Raw genomic sequence first — 19,246 nt, forward strand, 5'->3', positions numbered from 1 at the left:
ATCATAAACACCTTTGAAGACAGTATCAAAAGTTCAGAGTCAAGAGAAACACAGTTTACTTGTGGGGTCTAAAAAAATGTGTGCTCAGTAGCACAACACCCCCCAAAAATACCAATTTGCAGTACTTGAGGAACAACTAATTTCCACTCAATTTAACACTTGACCTTTTATGGTGAATTCTTTATGCTGTAAAATGTCTAGTTTAAGATAATTTAAATATTGCAAAGCTGTAGGATCTATGTGAAGGAGCAAAAGACCAACTAACTCTCAGTGATACAAATGTCCTATCAAAATAGCATGCTAACAACTGAAATGTGTTAAATTGATTATATCAATGAATGTTACAGGCTTGTACATTGAAGTAACAAACAAAAGGGTATAGAGGTAAACCTAATGGAAGACCTATGGAAACCCTGGAAGCCATGTGCTGGGTTTATTTGCTTTCTAGGCGTGCTTGAAAGGCAGCACTGAATCATCCACAGTGTCGCCCCCCTCCCTTACTATTTAAACTGACTATATGTGAACTCTAAATGCGTCTGTCTGATCTGATTTCTGTTTTCATGTGTGCGAACAAAATAAACACCCTCAAACACAAGAAAAACAAATGCATGACTGGAGGACATTTTTATTATTAAATTCTTCTCATCTCAACAGTGTCTTTGGTTCTCTAAATACTTTGATGCAGCAATCGTGACAACAGCTGTCAAGCTTTCTTGGTTTTCCAGAATAAGCTAAATTTAGCAAATAATCCCACGTTGCTAAGTGCATGACCTTTTTGTCGAGCTTACAGTCCCCTTAGATGCACATGTCAAATTACAGTATACAAAAACTTCAGGTTTCTCATATTTTACAACAAATAAACGGGTAGGACAGGGACCATTCTTACAGCGACTGTCGGACAAACTGTACAATAACACAAACTTAACAATGTGCGGTTAGAAAAAGCTATTCAGAGGACGTAAATTTAGAGTTCAACATGAAAGAACATGAACTTGGGAATGTAAAGGGGAATACCGTAACATATAAAAGTTCTCATGGCATTCCTTCAGTATACAAATTCTGAATGGGCTTCAGTAGACAATAGGAATACCAAACAGGTCTTTGAAGCACAGTTCCTTATTGAAACCAGTGGTGGCTTGACATCAGAGATTCAAATTAAGAATGAGAGACCAATGCAATAGGGAGCTCAATGAAAAGAATCACAAAAATGCACAATTGAAACGTAACAAAAAACAGTTAAAAAAAACAATAATTACAATAATGTTAAACAAACAAGCAAACAAACATTTTCCTTGTTTGTATTGATTATTTCTATAAATGTGAAATGGGGCGTGAAAGAGGAGCTGACAATGATATGTTTTGTACATTGCATATGAGCCATTGTTATGATTTGGCTCCTGATGAGGACTCGTGTTTTTAAGTTCACTACGTACACACAGTCCCCTGTTTGCACTATAGGACAGAAGTGTATGTATGGCATGTGTGGGGTGTTTTTGTGTGTCTGTTGCAAGGGATAAACAGAGTGACACACGGAGGTTACCGAGTTCTTCGACGGACACATATGTTTGGCCTGCGTGTGGCCACGAAGCCGTGTTTGCAGAAGCACTTGTATGAGCCAGCAGTGTTCACACAGCGAGAGTTCTTACATGAACTGATGCGAGCTCCCGGTTCTGCACACTCATCAATGTCTGAAAAAATAAACACAAGCACTTATCACTGACCATAAGCTGTGAAACAGGAAATTACTCAATGGCGCTAAATACAGAACTCCTAAATACACATATTAGTCTGTGCATAAAGCTCTACTACTGTATATTAATTGACATCCAACAAGTAATTCATGAATAAAAAAAGTGTTTTGTAAAACCAGCAAGTACAAACCTATACATCGGGTGCGGGAGTGGTCCAGCCTAAAGCCTGTGTTACATTCACACATGGTGCCCAGGTAGGAGCGGACACAGCGGCCATTTGCGCAGCTACATTCGTCTGAATCCTCCTCTGAGCTGTCACCTTTTTAGACAAACAGACGGGAGAAAAGAGGAAAAATGGTACAGAAAGAGATAAGACAATAAAGTTTAATTGGGGGTAAATGAATGAGTGTGTTTGACACGATTGTATATTGACTTGAAGAGTGCGTATGGGTGTTACCTGGGTTGTAGTTGGCGAAAGCTGCCAAGAAATCCTGCTCCCCATCAGACTCAGTCTCCAGATGCATCTCACACAAACGACTGAACATCTCTGAACACAAGGAGTAAAGGTCATTTTAGCTTAGAGGAAAGAAAAAAGTGGTAGTCGGTTGAGAGGCCGGTCAGCTGGCTCACCTGAGTTTCTGGGTGGGCAGGTGTTACACTCGGGCCCCCAGCCACGACCGTAGTGACAACAGCACTCTGAGTAGGTCACCACCATGCCATTCCTGGGCTCGCTGCAGATCAAACCCTCATCAACCTGCAGGAAACACACGTCTTTGTGGGCCGCAGTGCGATCTGAGAAAAAAAAGAAGAAGAAAAAAAAAGTTTAAGATAAAATGTAAGAATTTATACACTATCAGGTTTGAATAAAGTTTCTTTCCATTTACGTTACAGTAAATAGTTTAAGCACAGGAAGCCACATTTGGCCAGTCCTGAGCTCTAAGATTAATATCAGGTATTCTCAGTAAAATCAGTGTTATGCAAGCCAAAAATGATACTGCAACTTTAAGAGTGTCATATCAGCTGTACTCAGCATCTGAAACTGGAAATTCTGATATGTACGATAATAAATCCTGGAAACATATACATTATTTGACATTGTGACACCCACAATCTTCTTATAGATGATGGGTGTGAGTCACATGTAAATGTTACATGTAAAGGTTATGAAAGCATCTTGGGTGTATTTTGCTCATAAGTCAGTGTGAAGTAGCAGTGAATGCACAGACTGTACTCATCAATTTATCCTCTGCGCACACTCATTATGATCAGGGTAGCGGAGGTCAGGCGTCTATCCAAGCAGCTTAAGTGCAGAAATTAGTCCACCCTATAATGCAGTGGGTTCCTGTATAGCCTGCAGCATCAGGAACTCTTTTTCAGCTTGCTATGTCAAACAGTATATTCCATCTGCAAGTAATAGATACAGCAAAAGAAAAAACCTAGATCTATATCTATTAGAATCTATAGACAAATGATAGCAACCAATTTTTCATAAGAATGACAATGACTGCATGTGTTGAATTGATGATTAAGATATGCTGACAGTTTACTCTCATTGCACAAACAGCTTACTGTTACAGCTCAGTTTCTTGTGAATCAGTATGCCTCCTTGTCTTCTATGTTTGTGTAGATAGGGTATAATGGTGCGTCACACAGTGTGTAATAACAGCGGTCAATGTCTTTTTTCTTGTCTGATGGTTACAAGTCGTCACACTAAAACAGTCCTGTAACGTTAATTACAGACATTATATACCAGCAATATTAATGACATTCATTATTTAGGCAGTCCACTGGCATCATCATCAAAGTATTGTAAATGACATATCTTACATGCAAAATTCTCACTTGTGTGCTAAGGCCATTCTCCAGTACATGAGCAGTTTTCAAATGCTGAGTCTGTCTTTTGTCTACTACAACAAATCAATTTCATCATCCCCAATAACACAGACACAAGAGACACAAATTGTTTTTTGAAAAAATAGACATGCAGAGAAAAAGCTAAAAGTAATCACTTTTTTCTCACACTGAACATATTCTGATATTGCTTTGTGTGCATTAACACGTGCATTCGATATGTATTCTTAATAACTACACAAAGTGGTATCTCTCCAGGAATGGGAAACTGTCTCTATAAAGTGGGTAAGGGGGAAGTGGATGAACATAAAGCCAGTACAGGCCAGATGGGACACAAATTGGGAGGAATTACCAAGAGAAATATGAGTGGCAGATGTCGACGTAAGCCAAAACTCATTTTGATTGGTCATGCTCAGGCGAGCTGACGCTGATTTTACCCACCGTCATAGACGCACTGTTTCAGCGCTGCACTGAAGGTGAGGGGAGGGTCGCAAAAACAGTGAAAGGAGCCGGGCGTGTTCTCACACCTCCCATTCTTACAGTAGGAGGGGTCCTGGCACTCATTCACATCTGCAAAGGGCACCACAGACACTGGTTACAGTATGAACATCTGCTTGGGGCCAGCTCAGGGGCGGTGGACACAATAATACAAGAACTTGTGCTTATAACATGAAATTCAGTACAATAATCCTGCAATAACCACCCAGCATGAACATGCTTAAGATGCAGCATTCATTGCAGTGATGTTGTACTGGTTTGGATAACAATGTACAGAAGGTTATTGTGTCCACCACTTGTATGTCCTGTTTGCTTTCTGGTTATCTTTCTACTACAAATGTTGCATACAAGGTTCTGCTTATGACAAAAATGAGCTTTGGTCATGCACATTATTGCAGTTGGTCTCTACTAAACATGCAACCAAAGTGTATATCTGCAAAAAGGCTGACTGTTAAATCAGGAAGTTTAGTTCCAGCGACATTTGAACTGATCTATCTGCCAAGAAGTTTGCAGGCAGTCTGCCTGAGAAAATGATACTGCAGTTTAGGCCAGCGTGTACAGTGATGTGGATGCAGCAACTTTCTGATCTTTACTTGTTTCCATTTTTTCTTGAAGCTTGAATACCAAATATGATGTCACTAGACTGAAAGCTGAAGAATAAGGGTCTAGTCCGCATTTAGGTGACATGCTCAAAATAGATATCCACCTGTTTTTCCAAGTCAAACTGTTCTAAATTCAGGCCATTACTGGACAAGCCATATCGCATTCATTCATTCAGTCCCACAGAGGGTTTGTTCAGGTTTTCAGTTTTAAAAAATCTTGGACAAGGCGCCCTGGTGGCTCAACTGTTAGATCATGAACCATTAAGGCTGAGGCCTAACTGCAACAGTACGATTGATTTGATTCCAGCCCGTGGCCCTTTGCATGTGAGCATGTCTTCCCCTCTTTCTCTCACCCGTTTCCATTCTGTCCACTGTCTCTGCCGATAAAGCCGTAAAAGGCCAAAACAACCTTTAAAAAAAATCTTGGACAAACATGATTCCTGTGTAAAGCACAGTGAGTGCAAAGTTATTGGCAAAGTGCTTGCTCAAATGCAAAAGCATGTGTCCAAGTAAGGTGATTTTAAGTTCATTAGCTCATCAGCTCATCATCCACCCAGCCATTTTCTAATCATTTATTCTTGTCATGGTGGTAATAGTATCAGGGATACCACAACCATCCATATTTCATATGCTCAAGGACGAAGGCATTATCCCAAACTAACAGGTCAGATGAGAGATGTTATCCAGCAGCTTTTCTGTGCTTGCTTCCATTTCAGTCATGTCTTAATACAAACAAAAGAAGGCTTTCCAGGGGCTCCAGCTTGATATGGAGGTTTCTCTGAATCGCAACCACACTGTGGATTTATCAGCCTTAGCATTTTACTTGTCTCTTTAATATGACACAGCTATGCCACATACAAAGTCTGCATTATTACAGCCAATGTCCCTCATGAATAAGATCCCAAGTTACCTGACCTACTCCACTTTGAGCTGTTCCTCTCCTACCAACTGGACTGAGTAATGCTCTCTTTTGTGTGAAGTAACCACAGTCTCAAACTTGGTGCTGTGCTACATATAGCTGCAAACTGCTAGAGTAAACACTGATGGCCACAAACAAAAAGGACAGTATCATCTGCAAAAATTAGAAATGGAATCTCACTGTCACCAGGTCAGTGGTTTCCACCTTGGCTCAGGTGTGTCCATAAATACAAGAAAAGACACAAGGACACACCTGCTGGATTCCGGAGCCCACCTAGAACACATTTTGACCTAATAGCAAGACTGCAACACATTTCCAATTACAGTGTAAAGGGAATAATAGTTTACTAAATTTGCAGACAAAACTTCAAAATACCTCTGGCAGCAAGGTCATAGAGTGACCATATGAGTCATCCTTCATAGCCACTCAAAACTCATTCCTCACTGCACAGCACAGATACACATACGCATGCAACCTAACCACAAGTCCCCAACCTCTGGCCATGACAAACAATAAAAGCTATTTCCAAATTTAAGAGTTCTCCACCAGATGTTAGTCAGTCTCTATGGGATCTGATGCATCTCAACCGATCAGCTCAGATCTTCTTCTACAGGTACTATTCTGTTTTTATCGACATTGAGTTTGGCCAGCAAACGTCACAATATTTTTTTTAACATTTGGGACTGATGCTCCAGCAATTCAGGCAGCAATTACAGATAGAGAATATGCAAGCCTTAACAAAGCTGGAGTGGTCACTTATGCACCACTATTTCATTTCAACACTAAGTTTATTACAGACAAAATGAATATGATTACTGAGCTGCATAAACAAACAACACAGCACATGCTAGTCTTCGCTATTTTTACCACCAAAATGTGTGTTTATTTGTCCGTTCCCTATCTATTCCTTAGATCATGATTTGCGATGCATGTTGTAAATTTTTTTTTTTACTCAGGATGGCTTTCCAACATTATTATCCTGCCATCACTGTGTGTTAAAAACACATTGAGCACTTTCAAGGTTGTTCCTCTGTAATGTACCCCTGAGCAATGTCAATTACAGACTCAAAGTGATGAAAAACCCTCTTCAACCACTTAAAATGCGCTGAAAACATATACCCGTAAAGCTTGATGTCTATTCTCGCCTTTGTATACCACGATGACACCTACAAAAGGTTATCAGATTCCTTCACCTTCTTTGTTCAACTTGGCACGGAAATCAGTTTTGTCTCACAAATGTTGCCTTCCACAACTGCAGACAGCCAAAACTAAGATTTCTTTGTTTTGCTATTTCCAGAATAAACTGCTGCTGCCCACCACTGCCTTGTTGCTCTTCATATCCCTCCCACCACAGAGCGTCTGCACTCACCAGCCTGCTCTTCAGGAGTCACACAACTGTTGCGGTCGGTGGCCAGGGTCCACGGTGGAGAGCAGATGCAGTAGTACGACCCCGGAGTGTCCACACAGAGGCCATTCTGACAGTTGGCTGGGTCCTCACACTCATTCACATCTGTACAAATAAAAAGATATATTCAATGCTCGAGATAATTCCTCCAGTAGCTTGATAAATACAGAATAAGCCATCAGGATCACTGGGAGAAGATACTGTTACTCACCTGCTATTGTTTCCATTACACACTTCTTCTTGTAAGAGTCTGGAGTCCAAGGCTGGTTACACTTGCAGTAGAAAGACCCTTCTGTGTTGACGCACTGACCATTAGTACACAAAGACTCGTCGTGGCATTCGTTCACATCTGAGGGAGAGCGTGCAACCATACATACCATGAATCCACAAAAATGTCACGCAAACAAACATTTTTACAAAACTTCTTGAGGTGCCATTTTAGAATGTGTCTGAGCATTTACCGATGCACTCAAGTAGGTTGCTGTCATAGTAGAAGCCCTGTTGACAGTAGCACTCGTAGCCCGGCAGAGTGTTCTCACAGCGACCCTTCTTGCAGATTTCATCAGCAAACAGAGAACACTCATCAATATCTGCAGACAAGGGAGGAAAAATCTCTTCTCAGTAAAAGACAGACACAGGGTGAATTATGGGAAGTGTTTTTTAGATGTAATGAGGACGAGTTACCAAGCCACTGAAACTACAACTCTAAACATATTTAGACGAAGATAATTACAAAAGTATTTAACTTAGCTGCTACTTTAATCATCATTTTTCTATATTAACACAGAATTTCTGTACGAATGCATCTGTACAAATCACTGTGTAGCCCCATTGTATGTGAATATAGTGACCAAAGTTATATAATATCTACCATGGTAAGCAGGCAGGCTGTACAGGAGACCTTCATCATAGTAGAGGCCATGCCCATTAGGACACAGAAAGTGGAACTCGGCTGGGTGCAGAAGAGCAGGCAGAGTTTAATGAACAGTACATACAATACTCAGTAGATACAGAATATGCCATAATGACACTGCTTATCTACCTGATAGGGTGACAGGGCAGGGGTAGATCTCACAGTGGTCTCCCCATCCCACTCCAATGGAGCAGCAGCACTCCTGCTTGGTGACGTTAGTGGCCAGGACGCTGTCGCAGAACACGGTGTCATCGAGGTTCAGGTAGCACTCCTTCTTCTCATCCGGCAGCACTCGAACTGCTGTAGGAGCAGACATGACGAATGTTAAAAGACAGGAGGTTTTGGTGTGCAGATCCACTGATAGGACTGTACTTCAAGCTGGCCTTACTTATACTTTTCTTGCTCTAAAAGTTTTGACTTGTTTCATATAGAAAATAGAATTTGGTGATTTATGGCCGATGATTTTGAGTGTTTGTCCTTCAGGCTGTCAGATTTGGTTTGAGGTGAAGTGTTTTGGGTTTGGGACAGGCAGGGATCAAATATTCAGGCCTGGTTAAAGCTCTGGGATAAATGTGGGTCTACAGTTAAGCAGAAGGAATCAGAGCAGGCTTACCCTTGCAGCTGTGTTTGTCCTCAGAGAGGACATAACCGTGATTGCAGACGCACAAATACGAGCCCGGTCTGTTCTCACAAGAGCCGTGTGGGTAGCAGAGACTTCGGTCTGCGGCACATTCGTCTATGTCTGAAAGGGAAGTCACACATGCTGCTCAAAGTATTTGTTTCAAACCAAACACCATCTGAGTTGCAAACAAATGGATTTAACAGTTATTTTTTCCAAAGTAAAGTAAGATAACTTTGGTTGTTTAGACATTCTAAATATCAGCAAATGCAGTGACCATAGCATGTACGGTGATGATGCAAGATAATTATGTTCATAAGTGACCAAAATCAGAATGTACTGTGCACTGTGGAGTAAACGATCATGTAGGAAATAGTAAGTGAGTAAACAAGAGAGTGACTAAGATTGATTGAATTTATTGCAGAACTTAACAGAAAGCTGTAAAGACGGCAAAAGAAAATGTGTACCCAATTAAAGGGATAAAAGGTCGGAGTTGAGACATGGTGGAAGATACTGTAAATAAAACAAACTCAAAAATTGCTTTATACTGCAATTAAGCTCCTGTTTAGCTTACCACCTCCTGCTCATTAGTTACTAGCAAAACGATAGACAGCATCCTGTATCCTAATAAAGGCCTGACCTTAATAATTTGAAGAGACTGACCTTGGCATCTCCTGCCTCCCACCAGCGTGTAACCCTTCTGGCACTCGCAGTGGTATGAGCCCATATTGTTGATGCAGCGGCCCCTCTGACAGTTTAATGGCCTCTCACACTCATTGATATCTGAGGGGAAGGAAATAAAAACAATGTCGGAATGTGAAGTATCTGGTGAGCAGTTCTGGCCTCTGTTAATGAACTGGTGACAACCAAACTGAACTCAGTTGCACTTAATCTGAGCAGTCCGATGCTGCTTATTAGTCATCAAATTACAATAATGTCTGTTGAGTTTCATTTGATAAATAATTGCATGCCGGTTCCATATGAACACTATCAAAATGCATGGTATGTTGAATGAATCATGCCTTCGCAGTGGCTGCCTTCCTGTGTGCGCTGGTATCCCGGGTAGCACTGGCACTGGAAGGAGCCTTCTGTGTTGATGCAGTGGCCGTTAGCACACAGCCTGATGTCCTCACACTCATCAATGTCTGTTTGGAAACAACTTCAATGATTAAGAATTCCTCCCCTCAGCCGAATTATGAGCAACTTCCTCAAGGTTAATGTCATGTAAAGCATAAGTTACCACTACAAGCTTTGCTGTCTGAAGATGGGAGGAAGCCCTCGTTGCACAGGCAGCGGTAAGTACCAGGGAGGTTCTCACAGCGCCCGTTGGGACAGATGCCCGGCTTCTGACACTCATTAATGTCTGGTGAAACATGTAGGAGAGATTAAATTACAGTGATGCAATGACAGGTTTGTAGCAATGGGCAGCTGTGTTTTATTTTGGCTCTTGCTGAGTTCAACTGTACATTATTAGCTTATTTTGAAGGGTTCATTTTAACAAGACCTGATGACATGTATCATCATTACTGTACAAATTCATAATGTTGATTTTTTTTTTTCATCATTTCCATGTTTTTTTTCATGGTTTGGCTGATACTGTCACTAATACAGTGCAGCCCAAATATCTGAGAGCACATTGAAAATCTCTAATATTTTCACCTAAACCTGAAAATAATCAGAAAGTCTAAGGATTCAGAAACATTTAAAAATACAAGATGTAATGACAAGTAAAATGAAAAAAAAAAAGAAAGAAAGAAAAATTCAAGATTTGGCACTATTTCTAGCACTCAAATTTAAGCACATGTGACATTGACCATCTCAACTCCTTTGTACAAAAGGTCAGATTTCTATACTGTAGCTGTGATATGTTAGATGTGCAGATGCAGTGGGCTAAACATTTTAATGTCTGATTTATATCTCAAAATTGTGGCTGTAACCACTGAATAAGTGGAGGACAAACCAGTCAAATATATGGAAACATGTAATGTGTCATATTTATCTTGACAGTCATTTTTTGCTGTTGTTTTCCTCCTACAGTAGGTTGATCTAATGTAATTCCCAGTAATAAAGCCCCATAAACACACAGCTGGCTTAGGTTAAAACAATTGGTTTTGATGGAATAACATCAGTTATGCCCGGTGCTGATAAAATGACTGAAATATCCTGCGCTGTGCTAATTAGTGAAGATAAATTACTGCTCGTTTTGATTGATGTTGAATTATTTGATCATTACCAGTCAGATAACACACGTGGGAGTGACTCAAAGAGCAGGTTCACTTTTTCATGCATTTGTAGCAGGATAATAAAGCTCTCAACTTGGCAATGCCCCATAAAAACACACGGACAAAAAGAGAGACTCAAAAATAAGTTAATGAGTGATGAATGTTGCCGCACTGCAGGTTTGCACTCACCGTAGCAGGTGCCGGCGCGGGCCTCGTGACCAGGCAGGCAAGGAACACACTCATAGGAGCCCGGTGTGTTCTCACATTGCTCGTTGGGACACGTGTCAGGATTCAAACACTCATTTATGTCTGAAATAAGTGAGAAGAAGTGTCACATACCCACACACAGAGCACAGACGCACATCGTAGTGACACACACGTAATAAGTGTTTTGCCTTTGTACCTTCACAGGCTGGATGACGGTGTGATTTGCTCCTAAAGCCGCTGTGGCATTCACATTTATAGGAGCCAGGCAGGTTCACACACTGGCCTCCGACGCCACAGATATCTTGCTTAGAGCACTCGTTCACATCTGCACAACAGACGAGATAGAACCAATGCAGGATCTGATAATTTATAGATACAACATTTTCACATGGAATTTGCTTAAGCTAACTTACCTATGCACTTAAGTCTGCCGTGCTGCACCATGTGTTTATAGCCCTGGCGACAGAGGCATTTGTAACCTCCTTCTATGTTGACGCAAAGGCCTCTGCCGTGGCCGCACGGTTCTGACTCACACTCATTATTATCTGGACAACAGGAGAGAAGGAGAACGGAGCTGATTACATGATGAAAACAGTGTTGAGTATAACGGACTGAACATAGAGGACACAGAGCTCAGAGGACACAGTGCTCTGATTCCAGGAAGTGTTTTTCATCAGCATCATTCCTTTAGTGACTGTGTGTGTGTGTGTGTGTGTCATGTATTGAACAAAGCACCGAAATAAGCCACATCGATTCACATACATGACAAAAACTACACAGCTAACTTTACAAAACCAGGTATTTCCCTCTTGGATTCACACCTGAATGAAAGTATAAAACCATAGTCAGTAGAAATGTAATTCCTATACTTTTTATTTTTTTATTTTTAACCAATCAAATTAAAGTTGTCAGAGACACTTCATGCCTCATTGCAGTGAGGTTCAAAGTTTTTCCTGAAATGTCTTTCATGGCTTATCTACTTTCACATTTTAAATTCTAATAAATAAAACATGTCTCTGTCTTTAAATCAAAATAAAATGCTGTTTAAATTTTACAAGTTGGGACACTTAAAAAGGAGTTCAGAATCAAAGCAGCAAAAGTTATGATATCCTGACTTGTAGTCACATCCGTCCATCCATTATCTATACTGCATATCGTCAGAGGGTTAGTGGGGGGTTGTCGAGGGTTAGGGGGGCGGCTGGGGTAATCACAGGGAACAGTACAGGTCAAACTCTTAAAACACAGCTTCCTCTACTCCACTTACCATTTATCCATTTTTGATTAAAAAAACAACCAAATCTGTGAGTGATCAAATCCAAGAGCCCAAGTTACTATATTTACGGCTGATCTACGGGCAGTACCCATACATTACCCAGTGGACAGAGTGGGAGCCACTGCTTGGACGTTGGAAGCCATGGATGTTACGTTTTTGCGGTACATAATGTGAGCTGTGAGCAGCAGGTGAAGCCAAGTAAGGAAAACGTTTCTTTAAAACAAATAAAATAACAAAATAACACAAACCAGACAGATTTGTGTTTGCCAGGGGGCACCCATGCATAAGAAACTTAATGAGAAATTACTTGTCACACATTTCCATCCTTTCTCCTCCTATAACCGCCGTTTCTACCACTGTCTCTTACCCTCACAGATGTTCCTCTGCGGGTTGAGATGGTAGCCGGGGTGACAGTGACAGATGTGGCCGTTCAAGCTGTTCTCACACTCTCCATGCCCACAAATGTTCCTGCTTAGCTTGCATTCATCTGTCTCTGCTTCAGGGAGGGAACACCGGCATCATATATAATTATACATATATATATCTATATAGATATATATGCATATATATATATGGATACAAAGATGTATGCTTGCATATATATTTTCATTTAATATATAAACATATAAAGCTGATAACACCCATGCTGTACCTAAACTCAACATGTGTTTAAAATGCCTCTTTCACATCAACGCCAATGACAGGTGTCGGTCAGAAAGACAGAAAGGGGGAGGAAGGAAAACAATCAGAAATGAACAGCACACAAGATGGGTTTCACAGACCACAATAAGAGTCAGAAGAACGACTGTTGCGATTCCAGTCAGTGCTTCTCGCTGATGTGTCTTTATGGAAATGTGTATCACATAGCCTGCTTTTAAACAACAGCACAAAATGTAGCTATGGCAACACTTGCTTCCATAAAACAGAGTGTGAACAAAGGGCCGGTTCATGCTTCATGGTTGAAAGCACACGACATGCAACCATTAAAGGACTAGATTTAGCTCAGCTTTTTTTATTTCTATCATCAGGGGTTGCCTTAGTGTTTAAATAACTCTTTTGCATGCTGTCATGAATTATGGAGAAAGTCAACATGTCATTTATGAGAGATGGACCCAGAGCTCACTGCAATATCTTCTCTTACTGGGGAATGTGGAGAGCTGGGTTTTCCAGTTTGGAGGCCCATGAAACATGAACCAGCTTTTGGAGAAGTGTGTCCTTATAAGCTTAATGCTGAATAGATGTTTGAGTCAGTTTTAGGTTTGCGGGGAACTCACGCAACACTTTTGTCTGTGTTTCGAAGGGGTCATTGCCCGGGGTCATTCTGATGATTGTTGGAGGGGTGGGTTTAACAACTGTGGATCCAACAGAAGAGGAAACAGAAGTGGAAATATGACATGTTGAACTTAAGTCCTGATATGCTTGTCTTCATTACACATTTCTATACACCAGTCTACAGAGAAGCTTTGCCCCCATTGTGACAGCACACTTGTGTTTCGACATGTTCTATTGCTGGAGCAATGGAGTATGAATCTTTTTACCAGGCACGCGAGGACTGCTGGTGGTGGTGGGAGCCTGATGCGCAGCAGTTGTCGTCACTGGACGCCTCTCCTGATTGAAAGAGATCATCTGATTTCACAGCAGCAGAAATAACCAGTAATCATAACAGTACCAAAAAACAGAAATAATGTCTTACCGGCCGCTTTAGTACTGAAAGAAAAAGAGATACAGGGGCATTACTACTGGGAATTCACATGATCCACACAAAGGACTCACAGGTAGAATTGTAGAGAACTACTGAGTGGTGTGAACAGTATTCGAAGACTCACCCTGTTTGTCCGTCTTGCGGGGGAAGATGATGGGAGGGAAGGCCACTGTCTTTCTTATATTCTGGACAAAGTAGCCTTTTCCAGCAGGGCAGATCTCATTGAAGGCCACTGAGCACCACGTGGAAAACGGAGAGAGGATTTTACTGCTACTTAATTTGAAAAATGCACGCAGTTAATCCAATACAGAAACAAGCGTATAATGTAATGTTCCTTAAATTAAGATCTCTATTTTTTTAAAAAGGTCAACTCTGTCCAAAGCTTATATCTTTACATCTACAGTTTCCAAGTGTCGTCTGATAAAAAGAGTGAGAAACTCTTCACATCAGAATTAACCTGCACTTGAGCTGCATAATGACTTGGATTTAAATAATCACCATATTTATCAAATTTCCTTTTTTTTAATTTAAGTGCTACAATAAAATCTTTAATTAAGATGAGCCTGTACATTGTACAGCAGTAAGAACAGAAAGTCTACAGTAATACATACATAGTAAAGATTCTATCATTTACATTCAGACAGACAGACCGATGTCATCATATCATCCATTTCCTCAGCGTGTACATGCTCCTCTCTGTCTCCGTCCACTCACCTGTGCCCACCTGAGGACAACTTTCACAGCTGCGGCCCCAGGCTTTGCCCACCGTGCAGCAGCACATCTCCTGGGTGAGGGAGGTGGGCAGCGGGTGCTCACAGCCCCTGGACTCGGACGCCATCAGGAAACACTGGGCCTGCTCAGCCGGAGACTCTGACGGAGGAGAGAACAGGCTTTCACTTGGGAATGAGGATCCCGCTTTGGAATGCAATGTTAACAACATTCAAGTGGAGATTCAGTGAAAAGCAGAGAGGAGAGAAAAACCACAAAGGCGTCTTACTCACCAACACATCGATTCCTGTCCAACACCCAGCCGGCCTTACAGGAACATTTGAAGCTGCCCAGTGTGTTCAGACAGTCTCCGTTCAGACAGACACCCTGCATGGAGCACTCATTGATATCTTCACGGTCAGGAGGGGGGTGTAAAAATGATAAGGTTATCTTAATATACAGTAACAGATGATATCTATTCAGAAAGCAAGTGATAACAGAGCTTAATCACATGGAAACTGTTAGAATAAGTATTTAAAAACTGGAAATGACAAAAACACCTCCCAAACTGAGCTCTAAGCTCTGATGTTATTCGCTACATCCTGCCTGTGTTACCTTGACAGTGAGTGCTGTTGAATCTCTTATAGCCTTGTGGGCACGTAGAGCCGTAATCCTCCACAATGGTCTGCTTGACTGATGCATCTGAAGGAGGAGAAGTGACCCAAAGCAAAGAGGGAAAGGTGAGAAAAGTGTGAGTGAAATAGCGTTTCTGGAAGGAGGGGAGAGGGGCTGAAGGTGGATGACACAAACCTGATTAAAACTGTGAATGCTTTCCCCAATAACTCACTTAGTAGTAGTCTGAGCACCATATCATTTAAGAGTAAAACTTCCACATTATCTGACAATATTAAAGACTTAACAATGTCAGGAAACTTAACATTTAGATACATTAAGAGACATTAAACTGAAATTTTCTGAAATCTCAAACTGCTCCTTTAACATTCAGGCCAAATCTTGAGATAAAACAAAGTAAGATTTTCCTCTCTTCTTTCTTCTTATTTTAATGAGGCCTTTGATGAAGTGTCGCCTGTCACAGTGTAGATTGAACAGAAGTCTGTCATGAGGTTTAAACTCATAACAATGCACGATTCTTGTTTTTATTCTTGCCCTAAATGAGCCTTGAAGACACAGACAGAATGGTCTACTTTCCATCAGGAGTAAAAACATGTAAGGCAGTTTTAGTAGCTGTAGGAAGACTGCACTCACACAAACATTGTGAAGAACAATGAGAGGGGGGGCGAGATCATAGCTTATTTGTTCCATTTTCAACAAAAAAAAAACAAAAAAAAAAACAGAAGCTAATAAATGGATATGACTGTAACAAAACAGGCAGTACACCAGGCAGGAAAACCAGTTGTCTAAAGACCAACCAGACGTACAGTATCAGGTTTTGTCAAAGGCTGCATTGTCTGAGTCAGAACTCAGAGACGGAATAATAGCAGAGTGGAAAAACGTGAGTAGCCAAGATTTTCTTGAAATTTAATCTTCAGCAATGTGATGACAGTCCTGCACTGGGCAGGCCCATAGGAACATGCTTAAGTAGAGGGTTATTTTCCACATTCTCTTTTTCTGTCTCACTGTCTGTATGTAATTCCCGTAATTTCTTCCGTTTTCTCCTTCCCAACTTTTCACACACTCCCTACCCCACCTCACCACTGACTTTCATGTACGCATTCAAACACATTTTTATAGAAGTGCGAAGTGATTGTTTTAATCCAGGGCCATAATTTCATAAGGTAGAAGGTACAAATTGCTGGGAATGATTGACATTTCTGGCTCAATAAACAATAATTTATACCCAGGAACACGTAAAATGTAGAGTGGAGAACAATCAACAGAGGAGAACAATTTGCTGCACTTTCACATCTGAATAAAAAAAAAAGACAAGACAAGAGTGAACAAACAGTAGAGCAGATTGAAAATGCTAAAGAGATTTCATGAAGTACACTGTGACTCACTTGGTAGTTTGGGGCACTGATAACACTTGTTTTGTCCCCATGAGTTCCCCACACTGCCACAGCAATCCTCCTGATTGGTCAGAACGGGAAGCGGGGTGCTGTTGCACTAAAGCAAGGGGAAGACCGAGAAATGTCATCAGCGGAAAAGACAGAACGAACACTTTCAGGTCTGTTCATCAGTGCTGCATGTGGAAACTGACAGCTTGTTTAGGTGTGGTCTCCTGGAAGCAGCGCCCCTTTGGATTGTGCCTGGAAGGGATCGGGTGTGGCCCTGTCTTGTAAGGAGGCTTGACATCTGATTGGTCAAGAGGTTGAATGACAACAGAGGTGTCTGGCGTGTGGTGAACGCGTACATTAAACTGCACTGAAAACAGGGAAAAGGAAAAACAAAATGGATCAGAAAAATACATTTTATCCATCACTCAAAACTTCTGGCATTAACTGGAGTGAATGATAGATACCTTCAGATGAGTGGTGCCCTACTTGTGTGAAGGGTAGGGTGAAAACCGAGTGTGTTTGCGACAGCTGGGTGCGTCCTGTTCCTGATTGCTCCCCTATTTTCAGGCCGTCTGGCTTCAAAGATATGGGGTAGACAGGCTGCCTGTTGCCTCGCGCTGCCTGAGCTTGCTGCGTCTGCTGGAGTGGAAACTGGCAGAGCCGCCCGGTGTAGCCAGGCGGGCACAGGCAGTGTTTCCTCGAGCTGCATACTCCTCCATTCATACAAGTCAGGGGACACACAACTGCAGAGAGTGACAGGGGGAGAGTTGTCAGGCTGAGACGGGTCAACAGTTCACAGCTATGAATCACATCAGATGAGAGCAGGAGGAAAAACTTACACACATGAACACAAGCAGATTGTAGTTATAAACCCACCCAAAAAAAGAGAGTTTAAAAAATGTATTGCTCAGGAAAATAGATGAGTCCGCTCAGACTGGAATTGCTCATTTCAGATCTGAAACAGACTGAGGTACGTCGCGATCATGCGAACAGCCTGGTGATTTAGTGTTACATCACAAAGATATGGCAGGCAGACAGAAAAGTGTGTGGCGTGAGCAGGGCCATGTAAAATATTCACTTTGAACTGTACCACTGTAAAAGTCACATCCGCCTGACGGACTAACGGGTCCCTCCAGCCAGTCAGCAGCAGTGTCTGAGCAGGAAAGCAGGTAAAGTCATTGATCTGTTAAACAGCTTTATGCCGACATATGGGAAAGATCTAGAAATCTCTGGGAAAACGGCCGGTTGGAGAGAGGTTCATGACATATATAGTATCCACTGCAGTTTTATTGGGTCTCCCATTGTGTTTATTTTAAGTCCAGTTGTTTTTGAAATTCCCACAATAGAACAATCAGAGGAAAAAGAGAGAGAGAGAGAGAGAGAGAATGAGCAGGACTGTGGGGAAAACTGCAAGAAAGGAATGAATCCACGGAGAGAAAACTGAAACCAAACACCACTACAAGCAGTGCTGCTATGACAGCTAGTGAAGTAACAGTGAAAGTTCAGTTCTCGATGCCTTACTGTACAACCTTTCTTCACTCAATCAGGAAAATATATGATAAAGTTATAAATCGACTGAGAGTAAATTGATCTGCAACAGTTTTGTTAATTAATCAAGCAGTTGCCAGGAAAGAATAAGAAACAGACCTGCACATAAACCCCCAATTGTAATTTTTACCCTTTGTACAGATTAAATAAACAAGATAGGATGTGTTAATTAACGAGCAAGAATGCTGACATGTTCAGTGGTTCCAGCTTTACTGAGCACATTTTCTTAGTCTTTCATGATAGTACATTTCATATCTTTGGGGTTTGGAAAACAAGCTATTTGAAAATGTCACTTTGGGGTCTGATGACAAGTTTTCAATATCAACAAGTGAAATTTCATTGACAAAATAACAGGCAGGTTGATCAGCAGTCACATTTCAGTTCATCACTCAGCCCTTTAGTTGTCTTAGTCAGTTTGCTCCACATTATTCCATCTTTTACTACGGTTGGTCAAAACATTTATCCGGTTTGAGCAATACTCACTTTCACTTCGCTTTCGTTTTCTCTGCAAGTATTTCCCTCGTCTCTTTGCTAGCCTCCTTTTCTAAGGCAACATCCAATCTAATCACAGCCTCCTTGTCATAATATACATACAACATTGTATTGTTATCTTTCAGCGCACAGCAACATTCCTTGTTGTCCTTGCCTTGAGTTCTTTGTCTCTCTTACACCAACTCTGTGTCATCACCCAAGTGTTAGTCAATTGCTGAGGTTCACACCAAAGTAACATGTATCATAAAACACAATTAATTCAATTTTATAGGTTGGTTTTGATGCATGGACCACAACTTCTGCTACTACTTCCTTGCTTCTACTTCAAATATAACAACTACTACTGCAACAATAACTACCAGACAAAAACAAAGTTTTGGAGAGACGCTATGGCTACTCATGTTTTTCCATCTGGTAACTTTCAACATAACGCAACGCAGACCAGCCTGGCCTTTAAACACAAGTATGCTCTGTACACTTTATTGTCATAACTTGATGACAACTATTGAGGGTCATTTTTTTCAAACAGTTACTACTTGGTACCATTTGGAGCTGCCAAAGGAGGAGAGGAGAGGAGAGTA

General features: G+C 41.3%; 1 protein-coding gene across 1 annotated transcript in view; it reads right to left on the reverse strand.

The window, feature by feature from the left end:
- Window positions 1–620: 620 nt before the first annotated feature.
- The window catches only part of ltbp3 (latent transforming growth factor beta binding protein 3), a 30,699-nt gene continuing 12,073 nt past the window's right edge, over window positions 621–19,246 (reverse strand). Inside the window, exons 2-29 of the mRNA XM_070843325.1 lie at window positions 17,090–17,368; window positions 16,829–16,992; window positions 16,629–16,734; window positions 15,226–15,312; window positions 14,904–15,020; window positions 14,617–14,772; window positions 14,027–14,134; window positions 13,894–13,907; window positions 13,739–13,808; window positions 13,475–13,552; window positions 12,568–12,696; window positions 11,341–11,472; window positions 11,124–11,252; window positions 10,910–11,029; window positions 9,739–9,861; window positions 9,521–9,643; window positions 9,162–9,281; window positions 8,493–8,621; window positions 8,009–8,179; window positions 7,838–7,918; window positions 7,428–7,556; window positions 7,178–7,315; window positions 6,931–7,071; window positions 3,984–4,112; window positions 2,322–2,483; window positions 2,149–2,238; window positions 1,882–2,010; window positions 621–1,688 (exon numbers count right to left, since the gene is read on the reverse strand). Coding sequence (XP_070699426.1) covers window positions 1,537–1,688; window positions 1,882–2,010; window positions 2,149–2,238; window positions 2,322–2,483; window positions 3,984–4,112; window positions 6,931–7,071; window positions 7,178–7,315; window positions 7,428–7,556; window positions 7,838–7,918; window positions 8,009–8,179; window positions 8,493–8,621; window positions 9,162–9,281; window positions 9,521–9,643; window positions 9,739–9,861; window positions 10,910–11,029; window positions 11,124–11,252; window positions 11,341–11,472; window positions 12,568–12,696; window positions 13,475–13,552; window positions 13,739–13,808; window positions 13,894–13,907; window positions 14,027–14,134; window positions 14,617–14,772; window positions 14,904–15,020; window positions 15,226–15,312; window positions 16,629–16,734; window positions 16,829–16,992; window positions 17,090–17,368 — 3,506 coding nt within the window. The 3' untranslated portion in view covers window positions 621–1,536. The remainder of the gene's footprint in view (window positions 1,689–1,881; window positions 2,011–2,148; window positions 2,239–2,321; window positions 2,484–3,983; window positions 4,113–6,930; window positions 7,072–7,177; window positions 7,316–7,427; window positions 7,557–7,837; window positions 7,919–8,008; window positions 8,180–8,492; window positions 8,622–9,161; window positions 9,282–9,520; window positions 9,644–9,738; window positions 9,862–10,909; window positions 11,030–11,123; window positions 11,253–11,340; window positions 11,473–12,567; window positions 12,697–13,474; window positions 13,553–13,738; window positions 13,809–13,893; window positions 13,908–14,026; window positions 14,135–14,616; window positions 14,773–14,903; window positions 15,021–15,225; window positions 15,313–16,628; window positions 16,735–16,828; window positions 16,993–17,089; window positions 17,369–19,246) is intronic.

The sequence above is a fragment of the Pempheris klunzingeri genome, chromosome 14 (assembly GCF_042242105.1).
Source record: "Pempheris klunzingeri isolate RE-2024b chromosome 14, fPemKlu1.hap1, whole genome shotgun sequence".
In the NCBI taxonomy this organism is placed as follows: Eukaryota; Metazoa; Chordata; class Actinopteri; order Acropomatiformes; family Pempheridae; genus Pempheris; species Pempheris klunzingeri.